Genomic DNA, 25914 nt, shown 5'->3' on the forward strand with positions numbered 1-25914 from the left:
TGCCAAGAACCTAAGGAAAGGTCCAGAAAGCCTCTGATAATATATTCCACTGAAGTGTTCTACCAGTAACAAAACTGAGCATAAAAAGATATTTTAAGCACAAGCTTTGCACCTGTGCCATTATTGGAAATATATGACTACACACAATATGAATTTTAACTGATTAATGAGACTGTTATTCTCATTTACCTTTTAAAGACCTCTAAGTATTGCATGGATCAAGCAACAAGCTGGGAACTACTGGTTTAAGAAAATAAATCTAATGTGCTATGTGATAATAGATATTAATTCTGCTGGCAAGCTAATATTAAAAATAAAGAAATAGAATGTAGCCACGTAATTACAAAATTACGAAAGCAGAATATTTTCCAACTGTCAAAAAAAAAGGAATTCCTATAACAAAAAGAAAGCAGTTGTCCAACATTCCTTTCAAGACTATTTTCAACAAATAGTAAATTTTACTTCCAAAAAGAACTAAATTAAATAAGAACATAGGGAGAAAAGCCTCAGCTCACTCTATTTAACTTTGTAGTCACAAGAAGAACTTAGGAGTACCAGTGGAGCCACAGAATAGTTTAGGTTGGAAAAGACCTCTAAGATAATTAAGTCCAGCTTTTCTTAGTTCTTCAAAACACTTCAAATTAAAAAGATTAATATTTAACTTAGTTAACACCATTAATAGACAAAATACTGCTGGAAAATGCCTTGCAATGCCAATGCATTTCCAAGCTCAAAAAGAGACCACTTGATTTGTTATTTGTGCTGAGCATAGAGGAGGTGCTTTGCAAAACACATCTCAACAGTCACACTGAAAGATAAAGAGTAAATATTCTAAAGGGGTTGGTAGAAGAGATAACTGCTGAAAAATCTCACAGGGCCCTACAAGCTGAGACCATCACATGTGGCAGTCAGAAATAAGCACCTAAAAACAAATTCCCATACCATGAGGAAAAGCAAAATGACCAAAATAAAACAGAAAATCCTTTTGTAGAAAAGCTAAATGGAAAATATATTCCAAAAACCACCATGATGCAGTAACTTCAGCTTCCTGAGAGAAAAACAAACTCGGCACAAGAAGTACTGTTTGAAATCTCTGCCTGAACAGCATTTCCCAAATACCTGTTTCATACTTGCTGTCCAGCTGCTGCTGCCAAGCTTGAGGGAGCTCATGAATCATTCCTCAAATATCTGGAGTTTAGAGAAAGTAACTTGGAATTTTGAACTTGGAAAGATTTCCCCTCCAGTCCACGAGTTACTCCAAGAGCTCTGACCCTACACAGCTATGAACACAATTCCTAAAATTATTGCAGTCTTAAAACTAAAGCACATAAATATGTTCTCTATGATTCAGATCTAATTCCTACAGCTCCAAAAGTTGTATTTGCAGTCTCCTGGGCTGTTATTACACTCCTGTCAAAAGTCAGTATATATATTTATAAAAGCACTGAATAGTTTCAGTTGAATTGATAAACTCTTGAAATTCACACCTGATTTAAAAATACAACCCCATTTTGGCTTTGAACAAAGTCAATGCCTTCTCCTTGCACTGCTCTTTGCTGCTTGCTACCTCTTGGAGGACATTTCTTTGTGTGCAAGAATGAGCCAGATCAGAGCCAAACTTGTGCAAAGTTCTGAGGGAGTAATTCCTGCACAGCAGCTGCACAAACTGACCAGACTGGGACATACCCAGTAGCATCCTCACAGGAACAATTCTGGAGGAAAGGGCCACAAGAGAAGCTAAAACCTGGAACAAAAATCTTCCTAATCCTGACTCCCCTTCTGCTGCATTCTGGGTCTGTTGGAGAAGTTTCTTACTGGGCACCCAAAAAGTCTGAATAACCACTCTGCAAGCAATGGATTACATTTACAATGAATATTCCAGAGCACACAATGTCCACTGTAAAAGTCTCACTCAGCTTCAAAGCCAGCCCTGCCCAATTACAAGTTGCTAAACCAGAAGGATGGATTTGGAAACCCTCATGCTCTCACTTTACAGAGCTTCTCTGGAGTGATGCAGCACTCCTGGCCACTCCCTACTTAAATACAACAATTTTGGAGCAATGAACTCACATCCAGGTCTCTCTGCATTGATCCACTGAAGCCAGACAGTGAAAAGGCAAATGAACTTCTCTGTGACCCTCATGCTCCTGACTTACTGCAAATTCCATGTGTTTTGTCAGCTCTGATGCATTTATTGAATGGGCAGCAAGCTCAGGCTGAGCCACACCAGAAAACACCGTAGGCATTTGTTAACAAAGAGAGGCACAAACAGAAAATTATGGTGGCACTGAGGCAACAGCCTCTGCAGAGGCCACTGTTAAACCAAACTGAGCATCTGAGCTTGCCCAAGGTTTTAACTGCACTGCTCAGGGATTACACTGGAATTAGAGGCATCTTCAGGTATCAGCCACACTGAAAGTAAGATAATTGAAGAAAGAATTTGTATATAAAACAGAAAGCAAACAGAATGAAGAATTTAAGATGTCAATACAAGAAGAGTTGGCATTTGGAAGTCAGTATTTGATTACTCATTCAACACACAGCAATTAGAGAAAGGGAACATTTAAAAACATGGCTTCAGTTTCATTTTGTCTTCCAGAAACCATTGATTTTTATGTCAATTACTCAAGTAATGTTATGATCTGAATATAGCCTTCAGATACACGACTACTAGAAGAAAAGACATTATTTAATTCAATGTTTGTTATGGCAAGTGCCATGAAAACATTTATTTGGGTTACTATGTTCTGCTTTGTGCCAACATCAAAACATGAGGGCTGGTACCTGCACATCAACACAATGTTTTGTACCTCACCTTTAAAGGTATAAAAAATTTGCATTTATAACTCAGCTGATCAGGTAGAAAATAACAAACAAAATCCAGAGTTTTCAGAGCTGTTGTTTGCAGGTACTGGAACAGGAAATAAAAATTTTGTAAGGAAATAAGCAAGAAGATCTCATAACTTACAGAGGATGCTTAAAACATTCTGCTTTCCAGCCCAATCCAACATAACCATCATAGGAATTCCAGAGGTCAACCCTTCACAAAGGCACTATCCTACAGGAATCTCAAAGCCACAATTTCTTATATTTTGGTTTTTAACATAAATATGAATTTTACTGGAGACAGACTCTTGAAGAAGTGCATCTCTACTTAATTTAACCAGGCATAACTATTAAATTAACAGAAAATCTTGCTCTTCTGAAGTGCCTTCGCAGCAGATACCAGGATAACTCCAGGAAATTACTGCTGCATGCAGATTTTAGCAGGGCTTTAGTCTAACCCAAACACAGTTTGCTTTTGCTGCCATAATAACACGAGCCCAAAGCCTGCAGGAATTTGGGAAGTTTGCCCACAGGGATGACACAGCTCCTCTGACAGTGGCCCTGATGTGATGAACTCAACCTCAAAGGAAAAGCAGCAAAAACCAACAGAAACTGAAACAGAGCTATCCTACCAGCAGCAGAGGGCCTGAAAAACCTTCCAATTCATTTTTCCAGGGCACTGGTTTGGATAAACATTCCTCAGTGTGAGGCAGGCAGTGTGTGTTTAGTGAGACAGGAGCAGTCCCAGGGCTGTAACACAAACACTCAGCCTTGTCAGCACTCATCCCACCATGCAACCACTGCCCCGGGGCTAAGGACAGCCCCAAAATAGCTCCTGGGTTTTCACTCCAAAGAGCAAATCCCTTAAAAGCTTCCTTAAAATCTCAGAGATGCTCCCTCTGTCTTGTACATTGAGAGGGACTGGAGAAGAACGTTTAGGAATCCCAAAGCCCCACAGCATTGGCCCTTGTTAAGGACATGGGAACCTACAGCTCAACCAGCAACTTCAGATTTCTTTCTTAACTGAAATCAATAGTAGAAGTTGTATTTCTGTACCACAGAGATGACTGTTCTCCACGTGAGTTCACAGATCCCAGGGTATTCAGAACCAAAGACTTTTAGATCATCTTTCCACATCAGCCAGGCCTGCACACAAATCTGTATTTCTGCTTTGATTTTGACCTGCTGGGTAATTGCAACTAAATAAAAATAAAAGGCAGGAGATCTCTAATAAGAATAAATCCTATTCCTCCAAGTTTCACAGAAGCAGGTGAACCAGGAGGAGGGGGACTTGTGTTTAAAGAGTTTTGATTTTCTCCCAGTACCTTTAGAACAACTGATTTCTGAAGGAAATTTGCCATCAATATATTTGACAGCAGCAGGTTATCAGTTTACATGGAGATAATATAAAACCTGAACTTAATATAGTTAGGAAGGCAACCATTATGAGACCCAAATCCACTGAAAATTTGTTTTAGGGAATTGCTAAATAAGATACAAGGCTGTTCTTCCACCTTGGGAAGTGCAGGATATTTGCTGCAAATTGTATAAACAGGATTGTCCCAGCACGTGCCAGGGAAAGGGAAAAGGCAGGGTGAATTCTTCTAACTCAGAAACTGCTCTAAGGAGATGAATCAGATCAAAGATAGTAAGAGGCTTAGGACCTGAAGCCATCAGTCAGATATTACAGCACTGCTATGAAGAAGGTAATTCATCAAAGCTTCAGCTCTGCTTATGGATTTCAATTCTGCATCAAGGACATTTTAAGTCACCCTGTTTGAACATTCTAGAACTTGCTATGCTCATTCAGATTCCCAAATGCCTCAGCATCCTCAGTAAAAAAACACTGAAACACAGACTGTTGAATATGAAGCACAAATCAGAGGATGTCTAAAAAACTATTTTGGGCAAGCAATTTGTGAGTAATTTTTTTCTCAATCTATTGCTATTTCAAACACAGCCTGATCAGACCTTTTAAAAAGATTCTGCCTATCTTTAATTAATCAGGAAGAGCTGATAATTGTTACTATGATGCAAACTCTAACACTTCAAGTTGCCACTGTGCACACAGATTATAAAAACATTGCTGCTCTGGTCTATTAAAAGATCAGAAAGCACATGATCCTCCCTTCCCAGCACATCATTCCCTACAGAAGGAGACAAGGATTGAGGTGTAGAGAAAGTTTCCAACTAAGTAAATAATTGCCACCTCTTCTGGTAAGCCCATTATCATCACTAACTAATTTTTTTACATTTTTCCCAGGAAATTCTTGTCTTTCTCCAAAGACTTAAATTTCAGTAAGAAAAAGATCACAATTTGTTTGACTCCACACTAACTTCTGTTGATGATAATGCACTTCTGCCATCCCAGTAGGTGCAATCAGGATAAAATGATGACTTTGGAATAGCAGAGTCTCAAGTTTAAGTTATTTAGGATCTACAATTGCAATTTTGAGAAAGAAAATATCATCTCCCTTCAGCCTCAAACCCCAAAGCATTCAAAGGCACAAAGGCTTCTCCCTAAGACAATTACAACTGAAGCAGCTGAAACAAAGATGCTGCTTTTTATAGTAAGGACTTAATTTTGATAGACTTGGGTGAAACTGTAACTGTTTCACACTGGGTGAAAACATCAAGTCAGCTGTCTCTTTATAGCTTAGCCTTTGAAATTAGCACCACGACTGCTGCATGGCTGGCAGAGAGCACAGGAGAAGCACAAATTCAGAACTTAGATAAATATTGCTGTGATTGAGTGGATGCTGCTGCCAAGCAGAGCAGCAGAATGAGTGTCAAATAAGCTGATTCTATACAATACTGAGTTTCTCTCTCTGCCTTGCAATTTCCCCTCATAATAAGCTAAAAATATAGACAGTAAGATTATGAGGATCAGGGAAAATTAATAGCTTTTAATGCTGGTACTTCTGGAAACAGTGAAGATGTATCTTACAAATTAAAAGAATGTAAGGTACTATTTTTATGAGTTTGTACAAATAATTAATGAGATGTTCCACATGGAAAAACTCAGGTTGGTGTTAAAGCATAAACTTGTACAGCCTGGCCTTAGATACATCTCCTGAATCCTTCACAGCCTTTTGGGGGCCAGGAGCCAGTACCAGATTTGTGGGTATTTCTAAGGGTCAGTGAGAGTGTAGCTTCACTCTGCAAAAACAAAGGGATGTGGAGGGCAGACACCTGCACAAGCAGGAGGTGTTTAAACCATCAGGGAGCTGCTGACAGAGTTCTACTGGTCAACACCAACGAAATGGTTGCCCCAGCAGAAACTGGCATGGGGCTGAGAGCAGCTGAGATTACAGCTAATGCAGTATATAATTGCCTTTCATGAAATAACAAAACACCATCCATCTGAGGCATTTCCAAACATGCTGCTCCAATAAGGATTCCAGTGAGTTACTCTTTATATGTGCCAGCAGAGCCAGTAGTCCCTAAGGAATGCCAAAGGATTAAACAAGAGCTGCATTCATTCATGGCTGTCATGTTCAAACATTAGAAATCTTGCATTCAACATACAGAGTTAACATTTGACCCGAGTGTTTTAGAAAGAGAAAGAAAAGCAGCTCTGAAAAATCATATTGGCAAGGCAGAGCTCTCTATTTCTTTTTAAGGAGGATCTATTTTGATATACTCTCAGTCCCTCCCAAGAAAAACTTTAACAGGGCTAAAAGATAAAGGGAGGAACACTAAAGGAATTATGCAATCTGCCCAAGCTGAGTAAATAAAGGCTGTCTTGGATATGCACAGTCAGAAGATGGCAAACAGATACAACCTGAGAGTCAGACAGGAAATCTTCAGGAGCTCTAGGAAGTTGTAACAATCAGCAGAGAGAGCACTGCTCCTTCCTACAGTGTAATCACACGAGCAAAGATGCTGCTATTCCCTACAGAATTCATCTGGAATGAGCCTACAAGACAGCTGGTGTTCTGCCCTCCCTAGAAAGCTGAGATCTTCTCTTTAAGGGAAACCATACAAATTATGTAAAACTCTTTTTTTGCCAAATAAATTCTCCCTCTTGATCCCTAAAGATATGGACATTTAAGGTTACATTTCCAAGCTTTTCTGCTTCAGACAACCCATCCCTCTCCCTTCAGTACACAGAAAGCTTTAGTGCACTGAAGCACAGACAAAAAATCTTCCAGCATGTATATAAGGACTGGGCAGGAAAAGAACCTTGACATCTTGTCATTTTTCAACAAGAGCTAACAATCCTCAGCATGTAAAAGGTGAACAGTTAAACTTTCCTTAGAATAAGAAATGCTGCTGTGGGTGGAGGGGAGGTGTTTACTTTTCCTTCACAGTATCTACTTTGCAATCTTCCTACTCTTGCAGCAGGTGCACAGGGACACACTTCAGGAAAACCACTCTCTGCCGTTGCTAGTTTCAAATTTACATTGCATTCAGAGTGCATATTTCTGTACTTTCAATAAAGAACTGCATTCAGAATGCATATTTCTGTTCTTTCTTTGCAAAGCAGCCAGCATCGAGGCACTTCCTCTTTTGTACCTCTTTTCCTTTCTTCTTCCTACGTGTCAACACAAGTATCACATGTTTTAAAATCCTTCTGCTCAAAGATCTCAAAGCAACCTGTGAACTTCTATAAAACCCTGCCCATTCAGCACAGTGGGTAAATGAAGGGGTGGGGAGGAACAGGCCTTCATTTCACAGTCATATTTTTAATCATCAACATATACAATCACAGAGTAAATTTTCCTCCCCGAGCTCTATTTTGGAAAATTTCTTTGGCGTTGGCTTTTGTTTGTTTATATTTTGAAAAATTATTTAAAGCACAGAATCCAAACCAAGATGAAAGGGAAAACTAAATGCTGATTTTCTTATGCAGCAGGAGCCACATTAGCCTGTGAGTAACAGCACCAATTACCTTGTGCCCCATGACAGCTATGGCACAGAAAAGGGAGCACTGCATCGCCTGAGGTACAGCACTATAGCGGGAACAGGAGGGGCCTGGAGCAGCGCCTGTGCCTGGGAATCCCGCAGCTCCCACACTGCCTGGAACATGGCAGCGAACTCTCCTGAGCCACCTGAGGGGATGCCAGAGCAGCTCACCTGGAAACCAGGAGATTTTATAACAACGCGAGGATGGGCAGCGGCCATAAAAAACAAATCCAAAAATGCCAAGGTAGATTATTAGTAAAATATCCGTATGTAAATGTAGGGAATTGCAGGTCAGCGCTTATCAAGAGATATAAGGAATACCCAGACCTCTTCCCTCAGAATCAGCCGCTCAAGCCACCACTAAGCCAGCACAGCGCCGCAGCTTCCCTCAGCGAGACTCCAGCAGAGGCTGCGATCCAACCTTCGCGTCCCCGCTCCGGACAACCACGCCGGGGGCTGAGGGAGACGAGGCCGTCCCGCTGCTGCTCCGCGCCGGCCCCGCGTCCGCAGCGCCCCGTCCCGCCGGGGTTCGGCCGGGCCCCCGCCGGAGCGGCCGCTGCGGGGCGGCGCGGGCAGCACGTGCGGCGGCCGCTAACAGCCCTCAGCGCCGGGGCCCGGCCCGCCGCCGCCGCCCCTCACGGCCCCGCCGCTGCCCCTCACGGCCCCTCGGCACCGACCCCCGCGCCCTCAGACCCGCCCAGCGCGGCGCCCGGACGGGAAGCGCGGAGGCCCCGAGGCGGGAGGCGGCGGACGCGGCTCCCTCCGCCCTCAGGCGCCGCCGTCGCCCCGCGCGCTCCTCAGGGCGGCCCCCCCCACCCCCGGCTCCGCCGCCTCACCGGCCCCGCCGCCAGCGCAGCTCCCGCCGCCTCCTCCGGCTGCTGCTCCCGCTCCTGTTCCTGCTCCCGCGGCCCCTCTGCAGCGGCGCCGCCCCGGCTCGCAGGAGGCGGAGCGGGGCGGGCACAACGTCTGCGCCCGCCGGGGCGGGGACTGCACCAGCGGCAGCGGCACCGGCGGTGCCCCCGAGCTCCCCGCGCCCCCTCCTCTCTCTTTGTCCGCCCCCCGCTTTGTTCGCCCCGCGGCAGCCGCAGCTCGGGGGAGGGAGCGGCTGTGCCCCGGCTCGGGGTGACCCCGCCGCGCCCGGTGGTCCCGGAGCCGCCGCTGCGGCACAGCCCGGCTGGGTGGGAGGGGGAGAGGGTGGGCACAGACGGGGAGGTGTGAAGCACATCGCTCTAGTGGGTGAATAACTTCACTGTCTGCTGCTTCGCTCCATTTTCCTTTTGTCCTGATGCCCAGAAATTCATCATGCAGAAATTTATTATCCCAAAGTACTGAATATTTTTTATTTTCATTGTGTTTGTGAAGCAACACATTGGAAGCTGGCGTTATCCCACTGCTAAAGTTTAAACAGCTGGAGCAGCAGCTCCTATGCCATCATCAACAATTTAATACCGATTTTCAAGGCTGAATCAAACAGCTCTGCTCCAGTTCTTCCCCTGTTATAAACAGGCAGTGGAGCCCAGCCAGAGCTGGCCCATCACCGCTGAATTCCTCACAAAGCAAACCTGTTTGCAGTCTCATAGCTTGTTGGGTTTCTGCATGATGCCATTCGAACAAAAGGGTGATGAGAAAGCAGTTCCATTGCTGGAGACTGATTACGATTTGTGTTTCATTTTGGCTTCATTCTTTGGCTTTAATCCAGCATGGTAAAGCACAAAATGGTGTGATGCACTCCCCCAAATAACAGGTTTCAACTACATCAGCATTTAGCAATGTTTGCTAGAATTTCACTTCCTAAATGTTAAACACAATCTCTTGCCATGGCCAGTATATGGTGAAACAGAATTTGAATCCATGTACAGGCACCCCTCTTTCTCCCTCCAAAATTTGATAAAAGTTTCACTGAATAAGGACTTCAGGATTTAAACATTGGGTTGTATTCACAAGTGCAGAGCCAGCAAAGGATTGCTTTTTTAAAAAATGACCCCGCAGCCCCTAGCTAGGGAAACAATCCCACAAAAATTGCAATCAGGGTAGAAACTGGAGAGTTGTACTAACTTTACAGAACACTTGCCTCAAATATCTGCTGGCTTGAGAGCTGCAGTGGTGAACCTCTGTGCCTCTTTCTGGTGGTGCAGATTTGAGCTCTCCGTACTGGTCTGATGCTAACGTAGAATGGGTTTTTCTCTTAAGTGTATCTATCACTCTCCATCATTAATTTGATGTTTTGTCTCTCAGTTAATTTGCCACCATGTAAGTCCATCTCAAATGCTTGCAGCTCAGTGCACAGCATTAAAGTTGTATAAGCAATGTCAGACTGATGCATCTAGGACACAGCACAGCAACTACAAGACAGCTTAAAGATGAAAACTAGAAGTTGCAACTCTGTGCTGTTATTGTACAACTTGTCATCATGTGGGAGCAGTAACAGTGGGGAAATAATGCATAAAATATGTTTAAATCTGTAAATAGTATGCTTCACTCCCTTGCAAGGCTATGGTAAAAATATCCTGGATGAAGGCAAGAATTGAGAATGTCACACAGATCAAGGGAATGTGCCACTGTTTTTCCCAGTCATTTCCTTCTGAACAGACTCAGGTTCAAGATCCTGTAGTCCTGTAGGAAAAAAAGAGATTTTGTTATCCATTCTTTGACCAGAATCAACTTCATACCATGAAAATGTAGCTTTGGAGCAACTGCAGCTTCAGTTCCTCCCAGGTGGAAATGGCTGACAGCCTCTCTGTACCAGTCTGCACCCGAAGGGCACAGCCAATTTGTAGGAATCATTGTAATAAAAGATCCTGGTACTGTAAACCACACTCCTGTACAGGATTGGCTATGACTGAAAGCCAGAATATCTTTGATTCCAGTCCTGGTGGCTGTTTTCTGATCTGCATGATCAGATCAGTCAACAAATAATATATAGGCATTTTCATAATTCCATGAGAACAGGAATTGCTGGATGCTCCAGGGAAATTCAGGATGCCAACATAACTACTGGCATCCTGGCCACAAGTACAAGGCTCACTTTAAAATTAGAATTCTCAATAATGTGGGAACACCAGTTGCAGTTGTTTCTGCACTTTTTCAGATTTGTGACGGCTCCAAGGTTGTTGAAGCTTTCTAAAGAGCTAAAATGTTGTTCCTTGAGAACTGAATGTAAGGATCTCTTGACAGAAGAAATCCATTTTATATTCAATGGGATGTATTCACCCAAGTATGAGAATTCTGAGTAAAGATTTTTTTTTCCATCTGAACGATCTCTTCAATATGCACATCTGGCAATTCCTATACAGAACTGGTGGTCACATCTGCTACAGAAAAGGCAGCTAATTGCTTTTTTTTTTTTAATCTCAGAAGTGCTGCTTCAAAAACCCCAGCACTTGCACTATTTTCTGTAGTTTTTCTGTAAAGGCTGCAAGAAGTCTTTTCACTGCTAATGTACTTACTGCTTCCCTTCCCCAGGTCAGCCAGACTACCCAGCAGCAATAAAAGAAAAAGCTCTTCAAACCCATGTTCTTTGGTGAGCTACTCAAGACAAGCTGTCATCCAATTTTACATTATTTGTTCTACTCTAACATGGGTAAAACAATGGAGAGCAGTATTTGAACAAATTAAAAAAGAATCCTTCCTGCATTCTGGTTTAAACAAGATACTTCAATTAACAATAATGTTCCTCTTGATGAGTGTTTCATTTCCCTGATAACTGAGGAACCAGTCTATTAATAAAGATGCAAATCATTCTAGCACTTATGTAAATAGCAATAAAAGCTGAATTCTCACCTCCAGCGAAGCAAAGCAGAAGGATTTTGTTCCTATGGAGTGCTGAATTCTAAAGAAGGGGTAAATAAATGTTCATTCAGTCATGGGTGACAACTAAACACGTGTTGCAAAAAAACCTTATGTAACATCTCTGCTGCTGTAGTTGTCTGAAGTCTAGGAAGTGTCCAATTGTCACACAGTAATTACCAGGCTATTAAATCCATCCTGTTTTCTAAAAGCTACTCCAGGAATCACGACCAATTCCTCCTTCTGACTCATCCCCTCCCACCCCCCAAAATGTAGCAATGACTCTGCACTGTATTCTTAGGAACAGCATCAATCTCCAGTGGCATTCCCTTCCCTTCCCAGGGGCAGCACAGCCATGGCACAGAACGAAGGTGCTACGGGCTTCCATGGCAACTGAAACACTTGGATTAGATTGGAGCTTTTTCCTCCTCTTCATTCCTCTTTTTATTTTTTTTTTTCCCAGCTATGCTGCCTCACAGAGCTTGCAGTGAAATAATTATTTTTAGCAGCTACCACATCTTTCAGATATCTTCTAGAATCTCAGCTGTTTCTCTTTTCTTGACGTTTTGAGCGATGTGAATTGGGTTATAAAAATTTAAGAGTCAGAAATTTGGATCTTTTTAGGACACAACTTCCCACCTGACTGATACTCCAAATATTTTGCAGAGATTTGATTTTTTAGACGTGCATGAGCATTTAAAAATATTTTTGGTGTTCCAAGTGCTGTAAATAAACACGAGGACTATGCCAGCAGGAATCTGTGGGAAAATCTGAGTGATGCCTGCTCATGCTATACCCACCTCATTACAGATTTTATTACTCATTCATTTTAGTAAGCTCTAATCTAGGTTATTATACCACACCCATCACCATGGGAATGGCACTTAAAAGGACCCAAAATACTTTGCTATTCAGCTTTTCCTTTGGACTTAAGAGTGTGATCTGATTGCAGTTTCAATATACAAAACCCATTTGAGTGGTTACAGCTGACATATTAAAAACCTCACTAATTACAAACATCTTCAGTGCAACAATATGTAGCACTTGATAGAACAGTGAATTATAGATAAATAGCTAAGAGATGCAGAGGAATGAATTCCTCATCATGAGAGAAGCAGCAGAGATAACTCCCCATCCCTAATTAACTGTGTCTTACAGCAGAGGTAAATACAGGAGGAGTTTTACTTACTGGTTCAGTTTTCTCACAGCACTATCCATGCTGACTCCCACCTCCAAAGAAAGGACAATTCCAAGGAGAAGATTTAAAAGAACAATTTAAAAGATACCCCTGAGTGCTCTCAGGGAATTTTGTATGATTTATCCTTATTTGAAATTAAATTACTAAAATTAAATCCAGAAATTAAACAGTCCCTGCCTGCTTTTCTAAGATCAAAACATATCATAAAAATATTATTTTAAGATATAAAATAAGCATTACAGGAACACTTATAACATGGCAGTTTGAAAGATAAAAGAATAACAAATGAAAATACTTTAGTCACAACTGTTTTGCTTATCTGTTGTGACCAATTAATTATGTAGAATGGTGACTGAGCATGCACCATACAGAGCACTGAAAGGTTTTAAGCACATAAAGATGATTTTTATCTTGTGTGCTCTTCTGCTTTGCTCACAGAAACCATCAGCACTCCTCTAGTTTAGGCTGCATGTCCTACTCAAGCAGCAGCATTTCCTAAGAGCCATTAAAAACAGATCTTTAAGGTGTGGTGAGAGAACTGCATGTTTCAAATATGAGCAGCACAACACACCCAGAAGGTGTGCACTGGCAATCATCACCTCCTGCCCTGCATCCCTTTATCATCCACGTGGCAATGAGGCAGCACAAAGGCTCCTGTAAACTGTCATTAAAGGCTTTTAACTCCATGGAAGGAGGAGGAAAAAGTGCCACACCTCCATATGCTTCCCAACAGTTTTCTTTAAATGTGTGTAGAAGGTGGAAACAGCACATTATTCTGTTGTTCACTCATGTTATAAAAATATTATTTCCCCTATAAACTAGGAAGAAAAAAGCCATTCATTTTAGAACATAGGATGAACATTTACCTTGACTTGCTTTCCAAGTGCAACCAAATAAACTCAACTCGTAAATGCTGCAAAAAGATTTTTCAGCCTCTCAGAATTCACACATAAAGGTGCTTTGGTTTTGCCTTCCTGTAAAGTTTAGGGAGAAAAAAAGGTAAATAAATAAAGGCTTTAACTGCAAAAAGCCTGGGGTTCTCATTGAGATTCAAATGAGAGTGTACCAGTATCATGCATGTTAAAGATCTTTGGGCAACATGCACTAACTGCAAATGAAATAATTAAGTTCACTCTCTAACATTATCTTACAGACATTCCCTTTCACAATTTTTTTTGTTAGATACTTGAAAACGCTTTGGTTTACTCTGCTTTACACGTGGCTGGGGAGACTCTTCCTGCATTTCTGGAAGGACAAATGCTTACATCAATCTAGTGCTCCCTCTCTTGGCAACTGAACAAGGTGCAGTCGCTGCAGCCACAGCTCCCTCCCGAGACAAGAAGGAAGAAAAAAGTGTTAGAACAATTAATCAGCACGATTCTAACATTTCTAAGCATTCAGAAGCGGGCAGCTCTTCAGATTATGAAAACTGAATGGTATGGAAAGGTTCTGTTTAAGTAGCTAAGAGAATTTTAACAGTTTCTTGATTAAGAAAACCTGAAGCTGACAGTTGCGCCCCTTCCTAAAATATTTCACTGTACTCATTCACATTTTGCTCAGCTTGTTTTCCCAATTTTCTTCAGCAGCTGATTTTCAAAAACCAGCATTTTGCTGCTTCAGGACTCCAATTAAAAGCTCTTTAGCTAAAAGCTCATTTATTAAACCTCTGTAGACAACCACGAACATGTCTGTACAGCAAGTTTACATGAAGGACGATGCTACAAAAGATACAGTGGCAATTAAAACAGACCCACATAAATAATTTATAAAAATACTTGAAATGGTGAAAATAGCACTGTAATCCCCAATTATTTTCTTCCAATTGTCAGGACTTTGATGTGGGAAATCTTAACATCAGACCTTTTTAAAAACATTCAGAATATATTAAACTTATCTACAGGATAATTAGCAAAATGTATAAAGTATAGATTATTGTACAAAGGACAGATATTAAAAAAATCACCAATCCACCTGAAACTCAAGGACAATATAAAACTTAGCCAAAATAATGAACACCAAACCACAAACTCTGCATTTTAGAGTCTCGAGTATTGGCAAATAAAATGGTCTTAACAAATCATCAGTCCTGTTATTCCTCAGTGGAAGCTTGCAATTTGGGAAAATTCTACATCTTCTGGCTGCACTGGTGGTCCTGGTCAAGATGGAAACCTGCACTGACTTCAATACCAAGGAAGAATAGGGCAGATCTGCATTTGTCAAGATTTTCTCTTTTCCATAAGGTGAGGGAGATTATCTGAATTTGTAAAACTGGTGGGGAAACAGAAGGGATTTGGATATAAGAAAACAAAAGACCAGTTAAGATTTAAGTCTTTTTCTTTTGCTGGTTCCTTGGGGAATTTTTTAACAGGCTTCTTATCCGTAGATAAACCCCAGTTGATTCTGCCATATTTTCAAACTCAAATGGTGTGATGCCTGCAGCAAACTTGCTCATGTCAGGAACAAGTCCAGATTTTTTCACAGATGATCCAGTGCTTGTGGGCACTTTATTACCACCTGTGTTTTCCTCCTCATTAACCTCAGGGTTGGCAGCAGGCAGGGTGTCATCCAGCAGGCCTTCAGAAACTGCATTATCAGGATTTTCCTTTAAGTCAAGCAAACTCTCCTCTAGATTTGGACTGGTTAGAGAACGTTCATTTTCTGGGATCTGCTCACTGACGTCAGAAAACTCTGTTTCCACTGAGATCACTTTCTCAGGTGACCTGACTTCTGCAACGAGATCTGCTTCATTCCTGGCTGGTGATGATGTCAGGGAATTCCCAGTTAAAGGTGTGTCAACGGGAATATCAGAGTCACTGTTTGTGCTCTCTGCCTGCTCCAGCGCTGCCCAGATTAACCTCTGCTGCTCCTCCAGCTCCTCCAGGGTCAGTGCGTCCTCATCCATCACTGAGTCCACTATTTTGGGCTGAGGACTGTCACTGGCAGAGTTTGGTGGTGGGGTAGTCCTAGGGAGGGGAGAGTGGGTGGGTGTGGAAGGCTGAGGGGGTGTGAGTGGGGGTGTTCCTCGGGGCACAGGTGGAGGAGTGGACATGGATGGAGATCCAGGTGGCAAAGGAGGTTGGAATTGAAAACTGTTGGGAGTTTGAGATCTCTGTGCTCCTTCCAGATCTACAAAGAGATTAAAAGACACCTTTTAGAACCTGAAATCTGACCAGGACAAGATTCAAAGTGCCAGTGTTCTGATTAACTACCAGATTTATGTTTTCTCATCCTTGGTTTTCAGCTGAGACAGAACAGGCTTTGTGAGGCTTTTCATACCCACCAAAGCTATCTTTTCTGAGATTTTAACTCTGCCAGCCGTTGAAGAAAAAAAAAATTACTTTTGAAGTTAAGAACAAACCCATTCCACTCCGAGACACACTGAGGGACTCCTCATGGCAGATTTCAAAAGGAAAGCCAGAAGTTTCTCCAGCAGTTCTAACACTTAACACTGAATCCTCCTCAGAGTTTGCCTCATTTTTAAGAAGCTGTAAGCTTGCAAATTTATGTTATTTCATCCAAATATTTAGGGATTTGGAGGTCTTAACAGAAGTTTCTTTAGGATACTGCTGGAGTAAAGAGGTCAGAATTTTTAACCTAACATTGCAATTGCTCTGAGCACACCTGAAACCTCCTGCTTGGTATTAGAAGATATAAAATTACCACAGTGACAATCACAGCAAATGCCACTGCAGTAGGACACTGCTGGTTCTGTCAACACTGCCTTTAATTACCACCAAAATACTAACACATTGGCTTCTCCTTTTAACTCTCACATTTCAACTCAGAGCAAGTTATTTGGAAAACAAAAGTTGAAACTAGGAAAAACAAAAAATCAGAGTGACTGTACCAGAGTCCAGGTCCATGTCAGCTGCTGCTACCTCTGAAGTGTCTTCTCTTGGTCGTTTGGAGTGACGAGACTTTGACTGAGGGGCAGCCCTTTTGCTGCTGGATTTTGGACTTGGCTGCAGAGAAATTATTCACAAAACCAAAAATAATTAGTATTATACTGTACAAAGTAACATTTCCAGCTGTAAGAATTAAAGCAATTTTGTAACTGCAATCATTTGGGTACTCTGTGTGTAAACAGACACTGACATTTGAGGGATGCCATGGAAACCAAGATTCTCATTTATAAGGGGAATCTGGAACTTCCAGGCTGTGTAAATTCATAGCAATTTTTTTCCAAACTGCTTGCAAATCTTTGCACAACTGGGATCTGCTTATATTAAGTGAAATAACAGAATTAATTTTAAACATGAAGCAATTTTTTGTTAAAACAGATAAGCCAGATGAGCATTTCACCCTCACTAGGTCAATAAAAAGTCTGCCCCCTTGTGCAGAAAGAAGATAAAAGCAAGAAATCATCATGACCTATACTAACTAAAAGACAACATTGTTTTTTTTTTTTTTAAACAAGGAGATATATTCACCTCCTGATAATTAGCAAGGTAGTGAGCAAAAACATCCTTCTGTTGAGATGGCTGCATGGGGATGGAACCAAACATCTGCCACTCCTACAGCAAAAAGAAAAAAAAGAGAAAAGAGAAATAATGTTGCATATGATTGGTTAATAACACCGAATGAAAAAACATTAAATGGGCAAATGTAAAGGTGCAAATGCACAAGTGCTTCTTTTTAATGCTCAGGCATTCAGAGCAGTGATGGAATTCACTGATAGGAGGTTAAAATGCTTTTGAAGATGAAAGTGCAGCACCCACAGGAGATTTCTTTGGTGCTCTGTATTTAAAAGGGCACCCACTATGTGGCTCTTCTGCTATGACTTGTTTAATTCCAGCTGTTACAGAGCTTTGCAGAAGTTGTGCACTGGTCTGATGTAATTTTTTGTGATAAAAATTATAATAATGGAAACACCACAGTGATTTTCATATTCCAAGAACATTCAGAAAATTTACATGTAAGGAAAAATCAGCCATTCATGTGTGAAGCTTTGTGTTTAAAAAATACCAAACTATCCTTCCAGGCTCCTGTTGGTCTCATAATGGAAATAATGCCCACAGAAGCACTGTCAGACCCTAGCACAAGAATCATGACAAGTATCAGCTGTCACATTAATTACAACCCCCAGCCCCAAAGCAAGGGCTTAAAAGAGACTCTTAAAAGGGAATTATCAGATGCAGATACAAAACATTAACTCTGGGCTAAAAGCAATTCCTGTCACTCAGCACATTGTTCAGAAGGCAGAGAACAGCTACTTACATCTGGGATGCCACTGGGAGTGGATATATTAAAACCTGGGTAATTTACCAACTTGGACACATCATAAGTGATACGTTTGGGCTGGGGAGAGCCCTCATCTTCTGCTTCAACTTCACCTATAATGGAATTTAATTTAATTATTATCGATGTTAATTAAGAACACCACTGAAAAAATCCACAGGATTTAAGAACAGGAGTTTGGAATGAAAGTACTGATAGAAGGTTTTGAAATCCAGAGAGGCAGGAACAGTGACCAAATCCATCAGATACATGGATGAAACCTCCCCAGAAACCTAACTGGGTATTCCTACACAACTGCTCTTCATGTACCATTGCCACCCTCAGAATCTGGCATCAGGACTGTTGGATGCAGCAAAAAAAATGGCATTAGCAAAAAGCTGGTCAATTACTTCAGTTAGGTTCCAAGAAATGCGTTGTTTGCTTGCTGGTGGTTTTGCTCCTGTGTAAGAGCAATTTATTGAGGACTATGGCTTCTTCCATGAAAAATAAAGAGAAAAAGAGAGAAGAAATTGGACAAGAAGAGATTTGCAAGTCTTGCAATTTCAGAACTCCAGGTTCTAACAGTGAAATCCCACTGACAGTTTCCCATCTTTGCAACACAACCATTATGGAATTTGTTTTGTTTTGCTGTTACATCACAGCTGACAAAAGGTGTATTTTTACATGAATAAAACAACTTGATTTGCAATATTCCCACCCTTCCACGAGGGCGACGAAGGTTTACAAACCAGTCACTTCATTATCTCCTGAGGAGGATGCAGCCAACACACAGCCTCATCCTCATCAAAGCTGCATCCCAGCCCCACAGTGCTCACCTTTGCCATCATACAGAGCCAGTCCTGAGTGCTCCATCTCAGCCTCCTTGAGCCAGCCCGGGGGGTAGCCCAGCTGCCGCATGCGGTAAATGAACGGGGGCAGGCTCTTGTCTGTCACGCCAAGGGCATCCTGAAGGACCCCACTAAGCCAAGAAAACAAACAGAAAGCAAAATGTCATCCAGAAAAATCCCTCAATTGGTGACAAAAGGAGTATTTTGTGGAGTTCTCAGCTGTCAAAGTAAAATTGCTGAGTTGTAGCTCAAAGCGTGTTGCATTTCCACCCGAGACATAAATGAAATCAGATCTGATATTAAATAGAACTTTTTGCCTTGCTGATATGCTTAAACACTTTATTAGATTTAATTCTACACCAAGAATAACATACTTGACCTACTGCTTCTGACTCATGGCCTTGACTGCAGCTATCAACAGGAAGGGTGGACCTTGACACTGAATTTACTGGTGATTTTTTTGGAGACTGCCACACAATACTTTGATTTCTCTGAACATTTTGAACAGAGAGGAAGGGACACTCAAAGCTCAAAATCTGCAGACTTTTGAATACATTTTTAGTAGGAACATAATACAATTTGAGAAGTCAAAGAGAAATATTTATCACCCTGCATTAGAGAAAGGGTAGGACTGTCAAGCTAGCAGTTTTCATTTGAAAGATATGTCTGCAATTTATTGAAATTCTAGTTAACAAATTCTAACACAATAGGAAAGAGCAGCAGGTGGACTTAAAAAACTGGCAATTAAAATCTGGCACTCCAAAGGCAGAAGATGTATTCCAGAAAAGCAAATGGAAAGAAAAGAGATACCTAATTACTCCTGGCTTAAATTTTCCAAACCTCTCTTCTACTTCTTCTGCATGGTAACGCTGCTGAAAATTCTGATTGCTCGAATCACCACAAGCTTCCAAAAACTCCTTTCTCTTCTCATTTATACGAGCTGCATTTCGTGGCTTAAAGATAATACAATTGGGAAGTTTAGAGTTGGACAACTCACAATTTATGCACTCCTTCACCCAACACAAAGCTTGGAGAGCAGCAGTCTTTGGAATACTGGTGACTTTACCTGTGGGCAGTCCTTCATTTGATGGTCTTCAGAACCACAATTGAAACAATGAGGTTTGGGCCTGCTTGAAAAATGCACAACAAATTAAACCTGAAAACAACTCTTCAACGTTAATTAGACCTAATTATTTTCATTCTTGACAGATTTTAAGGTTTAGACTTGAGAAAGACAAAACCAAAAGCAAGGACAGCTGATGTCATGTGCTGTCTTCTGCTTCTTTTAAAATTGTATCAATCCTTAAATGGAGAATATTGCTGATTTCACAGTGCTAAGGAGAACACTGGAAAGGAGGAAAGGGCAGAGGGAAATAGGAAATGGTATCATCTGATCCCTTCCACAATACTGGGAATCAGTAGAAACAAACAGCAGAGCACAAACATTTCTTTGGAAAGTCCTGGCCCACAGTTTCAAGTAATTCCTTTTGTGAAACTGCCCTGAAAACTTGGAATGGAACTGCAGCTGGCTTCAACTTAAATCTTCCTTGTAAATTCACACCATGGCAAGAAACATTTGCATATTACTGGGTAAAATACCAAGGATTTTAGAGGAAGATTTATTTTCTGAACATTCATTTTTACTGAACTAGGATGGGAACCAGAAGTGGAGACAAAAAGTGTGGCACAAGTCCAAGGTAACTCCAGCTGGAAACTGAATTTCCTTCACTTCTGACCTCCCATAAAAATGACACCATCAACTCTCAGATCAACCTGTCTTAAAAATCTATCAAATAAGTCAGACAGGAGTTGTTGTAGAGAACAGTAACCATGACACAACACCAGTGCAAAGATGACAAACCAAGCACTAAAAGGCAAGAAACAGAAGAACTAAGTATAAAAATTCAGGAAGTTTTCACTCACAGACTTTAGGCCCTTCCTAAAGAAACTCAATAAAAAGATAAGATTCACTGACTGCAACGCTCAGCTCTGACTTATTTAATTTAAATTTAAATATTGCTCAAGTATTTCCAAGGGTTTATTAACTGGGCAATAATCACAGAGTGCATCTGAACTTTTCAGCTCAAAACTTTACATTTAAGAATAATACAAACCTTTTGGGTTTTACTTGTATTTCTTGTCCATCTAGGGAGAGAATCTGGCTGAAAACTTGCTGATATCTTTAGATTTCAATAAGGAACTGCTACTGGATGAGGCAAAATTTCAATTTTGTTTAAAATACCAATGAACACTTAATAGTGCTTTGAACAGAACACTGACTTCTCTGCATTAAGTTACAAATGGGTCCTTGATATGAAGTCCTGAGTACAACCTAAAAAATGGTACCTACTACAAAGCATTTGCTAAGATGAGCTTATGCTGTTTCCTCCTACAAATTTCTACCCAATACTTTATCAGCACTTGCTAAAACTACAACCCTCTTGTTTACAGGCAGAAATTTCCAGATAATAATTCTGAAATGTTTCACAGTAATTTTATTAAACCACATCTTGATAGAGTTTCAAAATGACAGGTTCACTGAGAGCAGTACTTTGGTGATTTAGAAGCCAGTGCCTGATGAACCATTTCACTCAGAATCACTTCAGCCACAATTAATGAAGCATTTAAAGAGAAATTCCCATTAGGCATCTACTTCCTTCACCCAGAGGCTGGGAGATTGTAAATTTGCAATTTAGGTTCAGATACAAGTAATTTTCTAACACTGACATGACCCTGATTACAAGCTTAAGGACTGGATATTGCAGAAATGAACTCTGAAACTGCTTCTTGTCCTGGGTCTTTCCAGAACAGAAACAACACTGGAAACCAGGGGGATGATGTTACTTGACAAATTCCTTGTCCAATTTCTTTTGTCATAGAGGACATCAGTATTAAAAAGCATTTCAACATTTCCCAGCTTCTTCAGCATTTCCCTCAATTCCACTTCTCAAACATTGGCTTTAATAAGCAATAAAGAACCAGCTTTAAAATGGATGCATACTAAGAGCATACCATAATTAAATATTAATAAAAGACTTCCTCTCTAGCTCCCACATTTGGAAAAGCATTTCACAGCCTGTTTGAGCTTCCCAAACCCTTTTGTTCTCCCAGAGAGTGGATTTTATGGAGGGAGAATACTTATTCAATCTGCAATGAGCTGTCATTCCAAACCTGATTAGGGACTGGCCAGGGAAAGCCCAAAAGTCACAAGATGTATTTATGGGGATAAGGCATTCACTCTCAGGCTAGCAATCAGCAGGTCAATTATATCAAAATACTTATTTGTTTTGAATAAAAAAAGCCATTAATGACTCATTAAATCACCCCATCTATAATGACTGGTACGGTTTTGCTAGAAACACACAATCCACTGAAGAGAATTTGAGTTCAATTTACCCACTGGAATTCTTTGGATTTGACACATGGAAAAAAGAAAGGTGTTTTAGCAAACAGGATACTTAGGTATTTCCCATCCTTCTGTCAGCTGTGGATTCTCATTTAAAATTGGCTGTCCCAGTTTATCGAGACAAAAATTGGTAAAATACAGAACACTTCCTACAACCTGTAGAAAAAAAGTCAGAGAATTGTCAGAAATGTGTCAGTATTTAGGTGAGATTGGTAGCATTTCTATAAATTTACACTGCTTCAAATACTTCCAGGTTTTTTCCCCCATTCTGTAAGAATTTATAATTAATACAAGCCCAAAGCTGTATACATAAGATTTTTTTTTTGCACTGCTGTAGCCCAAACATGCTGAATTTAAATTTAATTTATCAGTGTATTAACAGCAGTTAAGAGATCTTATTGTAATGGCAGTGTACACTGAATGTGGAGAGTGAAGAGTCAGACCTACCATGGAAGAGCACAGTCAAAAACTTACACTAAAAGCTTCTTTCACTTTTTTAGCAGAACTTGAGCTGGTTCCTTTACAGTCCTCTTCCAAAACAACACTGGAGGGCTGACAGGAAAAGCAAAAATAAAAAGAATTTGCTTAAATCAACCTGAATGAGTGATGTAAAAGGCACAGAATGTGGGGTTCAGCTTCTCCCCTTTCACCAACAGCAGGATGGAGATGTCCACGTTCCCACAGCCCAAAGCATGGCACAGCTCCTTTCTAAGGCTTTCTTGATGAGAAACACACTGCATAATTACATTTTCATTCTCTCAAAAAAGCTGAGGGAAAGATAGAGAGAAATGTGCCATTCCACACTTTCACTCAAAGTAAATGCTGAGTCAAGAATCAAAATTTTAAACTAGGAGGTGAAAGGGTAAATTTTCAGATTCTGTTGTTCATCTGCTTTCTTACATATACTTGGAGTTGGGCCAAACACTATCAGAAGAAGATTTCTTCTTAATTATTTAAACTAACTTATTAACTTTTTTCACTGAAATTTCACTAGGGACAATTTTCAAGAAGCATTTTCATGGGAAGAAAGGATCTTCCCTTTCTCTCTATTTTTTGGAACAAACAGTTGTAAAACATTTGTTTGACATCTACTTAATTTGATTTTTGTCACTGTTTAACAGTGAAATATTTCAATATTCTCAGTACAGAGATGGAGAAGCAGCAGTCTGTAACAACTTGAGTTTTAAAGTACCTGTGGCTTAGCATTCAAGTGTGATTTTTCTTGTTCACTTTTCTTCTGCTCTTCATATTTTTGAACTAAACTACAAATAAAATCTTCAATTTCTTGATGATATCGCCTGAAATTAAGTAGAGAGACATGAAGACATGAGCAAGGCTGAAACAAAGGGCAGATATCTCTTTTCTTAAGCACTTATCATTCACTAAATAACTCAGAAAAGGGGAAAATCCAATTCTTTATTGCCCCTGTCTCACCCCCACCAACACAAATGCAATCTGATATTCAAGAGCACAAGAGTGTGGCAAAAAAATCAGCCCAGAGGCAGGGAAAGATTAATTTCTTCTATTTTACCCACAACATTCCTGAAATTCAAGGTGCTCTTCAGACTCACTCCAAGATCCTGGAAGTCTCCCTTCATTTCATGGTAAAAGCAGATATTGCTCAGGAACAGAACTCCTGGCACACTGCCCATTATCCCTTCTCCCCTCCAAGCTTCAGTAGTTCATGTTATTGGATAAAATCTACATCCACAATTTGGGCACAGCACTGTTAGATCCAAACAAACAAAAGAGCCCCCATTTCCTGTCAGGATTGTTTTTGCATACTTACTTAGTAATGACATTGTTCATAAATAAAATCTGCAACAGAGGTCCATCAACTTTGGGGTTTTCCACGGAGATTCCACTGGAACAGCACAGAACACAGACAATGGGTACAGGAAATATTCCCCACCAGTTTCATCACACCTCAGGCTGGGCCCCACAGGGGTTTGGTCAATACAAAAATCTGTATTTTTAAGTCCACTTAAACAGAAATTATCCTCTTGAGCAAAGCAGGTTGGTGTGAGGTGGAAGGAGAACAAAACACCCACCCAAACTACAGAAATATTTAATTCTGCATGAAGAGAATTCTCTTTCTGCTATTATAATTTCAATAAGCTTACACAATCATTCAACTATTTGAATGTAATTTTTCCTCACTGCTGAACTTATACATCAAAACTTCTTCCCTGAAGACCAAGTGAGTTTCATTAAACATATACACACAAACAAATAAAAGTTACAGCAACACCAACTGAGTTCCTGCTATTCAACTCCAAAAGACTTTTCAGGAACTGGAATGGCATTTTAGAAGCCCAACACCTGAACAGGGATTGGGACATGGAATCAAGATGTGGCAGATTGTTACCACAGACAGCTTTTATCTTACATAAACTGTATTTATACATACAATATAAACATCTTCTTTCTATATAACTCACACAGTGTTTCAAGTCAGCATTAACATACCTAGGACGAGTCAGAATTCTCAGCTTCCTTTTAAGTTCCTGATGTTAACTTATTGTTAAGGACTATGATTTTGTTTGGAAGACACAAACCCAGACCCAAAGCAAGCAAGAAAACACCGAGCAAGAATTTCACAGAACAACAAAAGGGGTTTCAGTCCTTCCCTTTCACTGCACAGGGATTATTTAAAAATCGACCTGTTGCTGGAGAAACACAACAAATTGGAAAAAAGAAAAGAATGAAAAGAGGACTAGCTGTGACAATCCAAATAGTGCCATTCATTACGTGCAATGATTATATTAACAGATTAATAATATTTTATTTTATAAATATCTGTGATCATCATGAAAAGAAAGGTAATGGTAGTCCATATCTACTTGTAAATGGGCAATGAATCATAACACATTTCAGATTCCACTCTGCTGCAGCGGCAAACCCAAAAACCCTTTAGGAAACCTATCGCAATTCAACTATTTGTGATTATCCGTAGCTGAGTTAGAAGGCAGAAGGCAGGGATTCAGTGAGAAGCACCCCCGCACCCCGGGGCCCGAGGCGGGCCCGGCCGCTCTGGGGATAAAAGTTTCTATGAAAAACGTGCTCTGAGGAAGCCGGGAGCACCAGGAGCTCCCCTCACCGCCCAGCTCAGCCCTCTCGCCCTTGGAGCCCCGGCGGAGACCGAGGGTTCCTTCCCACAGCCCCCGGAGAGAAGCCGGAGTCCCCCTGAGGGCCGGGAGCGGCTGGCCCGGAAGGGAACCGGCAGCAGCGGCGCGCCCGCCTTCCCCGCCCCGGCGCGGGCCCTGCCTCTCCCGCCAGGATATTCTCCGCCCGCAGCCGCTGCACGGTCTCGTCGCGGTCGCGCAGCCGCTCATAGAGCTGCAGCAGCGGGTCCGGCTCCTCCAGGGCGGGCGGCGAGGGCGGCCCGGGCTCGCCCTCCAGCTGCCCGAAGAGCTCGCGGTCCCCGAAGTCCACCTCCGCCGCCATCTTGGCCGCCGCAGGAAGGGCGGGGCGGGGGGCAAAGGGCGGCGGGAAAAGCGGGGCGGGCGGGACGTCTCACGCAGCGGACTACAACTCCCAGCGTGCATCGGGGCGGCGGACCGCAAAGTTGAGGCGCTGCGAGGCGCAATGCACGCTGGGAGGTGTAGGCGGCGGGGCGCTCAAGCTCCGCCGCAGCGCTTGTCGTACTCACAATGGAGGACGCGCTCCTGCCTCCAGAAGCGGCACCGCTCCCGGTTTTGGAGATTTTCTTCCTCTTCTGAGAA

At 41.5% G+C, this 25914-nt stretch overlaps 2 protein-coding genes across 5 annotated transcripts in view; both read right to left on the reverse strand.

Annotated features, from left to right (window-relative positions):
• The window catches only part of CLIP1 (CAP-Gly domain containing linker protein 1), a 62355-nt gene extending 53661 nt beyond the window's left edge, over positions 1–8694 (reverse strand). The window contains exon 1 of one of the 2 annotated variants that reach the window (XM_041410132.1): positions 8571–8694. The gene's annotated coding sequence lies outside the window, so the exon portion shown is untranslated. The remainder of the gene's footprint in view (positions 1–8570) is intronic. The other variant, XM_041410133.1, reaches the window with a different exon arrangement.
• A 5660-nt stretch (positions 8695–14354) lies between these two features.
• On the reverse strand, positions 14355–25658 carry ZCCHC8 (zinc finger CCHC-type containing 8). 3 transcript variants are annotated; one of them, XM_041410234.1, is made up of 14 exons: positions 25474–25658; positions 24659–24701; positions 23979–24053; positions 23382–23487; positions 22664–22741; positions 22242–22345; positions 20898–20963; positions 19850–19910; positions 19594–19736; positions 18772–18914; positions 17936–18051; positions 17149–17232; positions 16566–16680; positions 14355–15844 (listed from the first exon to the last, which is right to left on the reverse strand). In XM_041410234.1, the coding sequence occupies exons 1-14, from the start codon at positions 25634–25636 to the stop codon at positions 15042–15044; spliced, it is 2100 nt and encodes a 699-aa protein (XP_041266168.1). In that variant the 5' UTR covers positions 25637–25658; the 3' UTR covers positions 14355–15041. The 3 variants fall into 3 exon arrangements, with proteins under 3 accessions (XP_041266168.1, XP_041266167.1, XP_041266169.1); XM_041410233.1 differs by having other exon boundaries at positions 19850–19913; XM_041410235.1 differs by lacking the exons at positions 20898–20963; positions 22242–22345; positions 23382–23487; ... (1 more) ...; positions 24659–24701; positions 25474–25658 and having other exon boundaries at positions 22664–22716.
• Between the last annotated feature and the right edge of the window lie 256 nt (positions 25659–25914).

The sequence above is a fragment of the Onychostruthus taczanowskii genome, unplaced genomic scaffold, assembly GCF_017590055.1.
Source record: "Onychostruthus taczanowskii isolate IOZ18803 unplaced genomic scaffold, ASM1759005v1 scaffold32, whole genome shotgun sequence".
In the NCBI taxonomy this organism is placed as follows: Eukaryota; Metazoa; Chordata; class Aves; order Passeriformes; family Passeridae; genus Onychostruthus; species Onychostruthus taczanowskii.